Here is a 4,887-nt window from a genome sequence, read left to right on the forward strand (position 1 = left end):
GGATTTTCCAATGAAGGAGAGGGAATGGATGTAATTTTTTAGAATTTAATAATATTCCTTTTCCAACTTGTTTTGTTTGTATCAGACAAGCAGAATAGCTGTATAGCTGGGGCATCTATGAAATTAAAGATTTGTACTGCCTAACTCATAAATAAAATGACAAAAATCTGCTGTTAATCAGCAATAAGTCTGAAAAAATTACAATCAAATTTAGCTTTAACAGGCCGCATTGTCCGACCAAAAAAATGAAAGAAAATAAAATAGATAGCCCAAAGGAGTTTGTTTTGCTCAATCTGATTTTTAAAGTATTTTTTTAAAACAGCTGCACTCACAGCTGCTGTGTATATACATATAGAGAATGCTGTAAACTAGTCTATGTCAGCACTATAGACACTGCACATACAGTATAATGACAATATGAAAGCTTTACTGTATGGTTCACATTTTATCTTTTGGATGAATTCTTAGTCAGCACGATGTTTCTTTAAGTGACTTCTTTTTCCATCTAGAATCCATCACACATACTGTACCTCATTTATATTTTCAAGTCAGTAAAATTCCTCCTGTGGAGTTTCTCCTCTGTCTTTGGATGTCCTTTTACAGTACTTCCCAGTTTTGGACACAGACGGTGCCTGCTTTGCTCTCCTCTTACAGAGTCCAGAAGTGCAGGTTCAGATGTTGGGGCTCCAGGACATGTATGGGAGGCCCCGTGGGCCCTATGTGAACAGGGCCGTGGGAGGATCTAAACCCAGACAGGGGTGGATCCGGAGTGGACAGGATGTAGTCAATGCTAAACTTGATCTCTGACTCTGGTTTGCCCTGCTGGGCGGGGTTTGGGATGAGGTGGTTCTGCTGCGGGCCCTGCCTCGGCCTGTCAGGGTTCAAGGGGCAGAGGGTGGAGTCGGGTTCGGGGCGCCGAGCGGCCGGTAGGTGCTGATTGCTGTGGCTCTCCAGAGGGTGGAAAGGGGTTTCTCCTGAATCACGGAAGCCGATTTTCATGTTCCTCCTGCGGCGACGGCGGCGGAAGTTGCCGTTTTCAAACAGGTCGAGCATGGACTCACAGCCGGTGGCAAACGTCCAGTAGTTTCCCTTTCCCTTCTCATTGCCCTCTGTCCGAGGAACCTGCAGGAAACATGGAAAAAATATTGAAAATATTGCAGGAAAATGAAAATTCTAGCATGAAATATACATCAATAACTACTTAACTATCACACAACCAATAATAATAATAATAATAATAATAATAATAATAGATAGATAGATAGATAGATAGATAGATAGATAGATAGATAGATAGATAGATAGATAGATACATAGATAGATAGATAGATAGATAGATAGATAGATAGATAGATAGATAGATAGATAGATAGATAGATAGATAGATAGATAGATAGATAGATAGATAGATAGATAGATAGATAGACTTTATTTATCCCAAGCTGGGAAATTACAGTGTAGCAGCAGCATTACACACAGAGACAATGACAACACAATTAAATAAAAAGAACAACCTAGGCATACTTCAAGCAACAAAATATAAAAATACAATAGAAATACAATAAAAAATAAAGTGTCTAAAGAACATAAATACATTTAAAAAACCATAACAAAAAGACTAAAATAGTGCAAAATCCTTCCTCATGTCAATTCTCTTTAACAGGCACAAAAATACTTTAATATCTTTTTAAAGTGATATCTTTTCCCAGTGTCCCTTGCACACAACGTGGTGTGTTGGTGTGCACCTTGATGAAGCAGCTGTTGAGAGACAGGTTGTGTCTGATGGAGTTCTGCCAGGCTCTCTGGTTGGAGCGGTAATAAGGAAATCTCTTCATGATGAACTCGTAGATGCCCGACAGAGTGACGCGCTGCTCCGGACTCTGCTGGATGGCCATGGCTATCAGAGCTATGTAGCTGACACACACACACACACACACACACACACATACACACAAACACTTAAATCAGCCAACACTGTGTGTGACAAGTTGGAAAGATATAATAAAGACTCTTGACCTTTGTGTTTTCTTAACATTCATGTGTAAAAATTCCCAAATGTATCAATCATTTTCTTGAATATTTTTTCTTTACTTGTTACCTTATTAAAGCAAGATATATCGAAAAAAACAATAAAATTGATTTAATAATTTGATGTTGACATTTTTAAATGTACCATAATGCACACTGTTATTATAGAAAATAAAATACAGATGTGTTATAATGTTATATATGTTGAAGAAAAAATATTCCTAATGTTTACCATAAAATGTATAGTCTGATTTTTTTTTTTTTTACAGTATAAACAAATTGTTAGAAAACTCTTATAATGGAAATCTAAACAGGGTTTTGACAGACTATCATACATATAGAGTGTAGAGGTACTTATAATCCTGAAATTATATTATTGAAAAATGAAAAAAATAGTATATTACTGAAAATGATGCATAGTGCATCACTGAAGGAAAAAGCAACCAACAAATAAAAACAATATTTAAAAGATAATAATAGATATCTATAATATACCTACAGTCATGGAAAAAAATATTAGACCACTGTTTTCTTTAATTTCTTGTTCATTTTAATGCCTGGTACAACTAAAGATACATTTGTTTGTAGAAATATAATAACATAAAAGACAACAAAAATAGGTCATAAGAGTTTTGAGAATGTATTTGAGAGCTGATATCTAGACATTTTCCATGGTTTTCTTGATAATAACCAAAAAACCATGGAAAATGGGTTGTCTAATATTTTTTTGCCATGACTGCTTTAAAGCATGGTATTTTTCATGATTATTTAAATGTTTAAAAGCTACTTTTCTAAAATACAGAATGTGCATTTTGTCTACACGATGGAAAAATTGAAGGTTGCACTCAATAAATGATTTTGTTTTCTTTTGTCCAAACTGTCAAACTTGAGGAAAAATTACTGAAATCACACTAAAAGCATATATATATATATATATATATATATATATATATATATATATATATATATATATATATATATATATATATATATACATATATATATTCAATTAAATTCAATTCAATTCAATTGGCTTTATTGGCATGACGTAACAATGTATATATTGCCAAAGCAAGCATCAGAAAAAAAGATAACAAGATAAGGAAAGCAATATTTACAATAAATTATTATAATTCTGTTATTCATTTTAAAAGAAAAGAAAAACTAATAACAATAAAAGAAAGCAATATTTACAATCATTGAATTACAATCAACATATAGTTTATACAATCTAACTGTCCCAGCAAAAAAAAAAGAAAAAATAAGATAAAAAATAATTATATATTATATATAATTGAAAATGTGTAACTAAATGTATATGCTGGCAGACAAAGCGATGTAGAACCAGTTTGCCTAAGTTGCATTAAAGATTAAATGTTTCATACCTGTACGCGGGTCTACACATCTTCTTCTCTTCGTCCGTGCTGGAGGAAGGGTATCCGTCCCCATCGTAGTTAAAACAGTTGAAGGGGTAGTTGGAGTTATCAAACATATCTACACTTTGAGGAGTCAGACTTGTGATCCGAACTGTTTGGCTCCTCTGACTCTCCTGGCCAAAGCCCAGCAGCTGCACCCTGTCCTGCTGCTCGGCTGCGCTCTGCTCTGCCACCATGCTCTGCTCAGCCAGCTGACTCTGAGCTCTGCTGATGACGGCTGCCTCTGGCCCCCCTCTCCCCTCCTCGTCCCAGCTGCTCTCAAGGAATGGCTGCAGGTCTCGGGACTCAGGACCACCTCTCTGAGCTATTTGAACTCTTTGTTCATCTCTTGTTTTCAGATTTCAGGCCACAAATGGAGATTTTTGTGTTTGTGCCTGGTCCATACTTATTTTTCCAACAGCAACTTAAATAGACTTTCACCTAAAGTCACACTGCTTTTATATTTTGACGTAAAAGAGTACAATATAGCCTAAAAAATTATATTATAAAAAGTTAAAATCATGAATGTAGCTGTTAGATACATTTGATTGAAGATGAAGGATGTTTTCCCTCTCAAGTGTCAAATAAAAATAAAGTCCAAGTAACAGGAAATGCTTAAATAAAGAGCCAGTGGGCTTCAGAGCATCAAAATTGCCCTCGGCGATGTACATAGCTCCTGGGCTGGGCAGGCTGAGCAGGATATTTTGTTTCCTTTCATATTTGTATTTTCAGCAGCATACAATGACCCAGGGCTGTGGGCTCTGTTGAGCAATGAATAGAGGCTGTCTTTGGTCAGCTTCCAGATTTCAGTCCAAATAAGACAAACTTTAAAAAACACTTCACAGATTTAGATTTTAACTGCAGCTATCCCATGAAATGTGTCTGTTTATGTTGCATAAAGACCACAAAGGCAACAAGGGCTGCCAGGAGGGGAAGGGGATGGCATAAATCCAGGGCTTTGACCCAGGAGACCGGCAATTTTAATCCCAATCGTGTCCAGCTGAAATCTTCTTCACTTGCTGTTCTTCCGTGCTAAAACTGTTATTTTAAACTCTAACATTAGACATGATTTTGTTGCCTCAGGAGTTTTGTATCACGTTACCAACACTTTTGAAACAGGGACCAAAATTTTGAAGGATATGATATGAATGGCAAAAGTTTTTTTTTTAAATCATATAAAAACGTTCATAAGAATTTAACTTTATAGTTTACTGGCGACCTCTAGTGGCCATAGTAAACATGACAGGAGCAAAGGAGGAACTAAAGTGAGGTAGTAAAAGGAGCGACAAAGTCTGCACAGGGAAAAGGTTGAGACAGACGTAAAGAAAAACACATGACTTTGGTTTAAGATATCTTTGTGGGTGTCCCTTAATCAAACGTCGACAGGTTATAAGGTAAGGTATGTTAACGTATATAACATAACTAACTTATATCACGTGTGTAT

The 4,887-nt window shown here is 35.8% G+C and overlaps 1 protein-coding gene across 1 annotated transcript; it reads right to left on the reverse strand.

Moving 5' to 3' along the window:
• Positions 1 to 648: 648 nt before the first annotated feature.
• On the reverse strand, positions 649 to 3,735 carry foxl3 (forkhead box L3). Its single transcript, XM_059325324.1, has 3 exons — positions 3,414 to 3,735; positions 1,746 to 1,914; positions 649 to 1,122 (listed from the first exon to the last, which is right to left on the reverse strand). The coding sequence occupies exons 1-3, from the start codon at positions 3,638 to 3,640 to the stop codon at positions 649 to 651; spliced, it is 870 nt and encodes a 289-aa protein (XP_059181307.1). The 5' UTR covers positions 3,641 to 3,735.
• Positions 3,736 to 4,887: the final 1,152 nt, after the last annotated feature.

The sequence above is a fragment of the Centropristis striata genome, chromosome 21 (genome assembly GCF_030273125.1).
Source record: "Centropristis striata isolate RG_2023a ecotype Rhode Island chromosome 21, C.striata_1.0, whole genome shotgun sequence".
Taxonomy (NCBI): Eukaryota; Metazoa; Chordata; class Actinopteri; order Perciformes; family Serranidae; genus Centropristis; species Centropristis striata.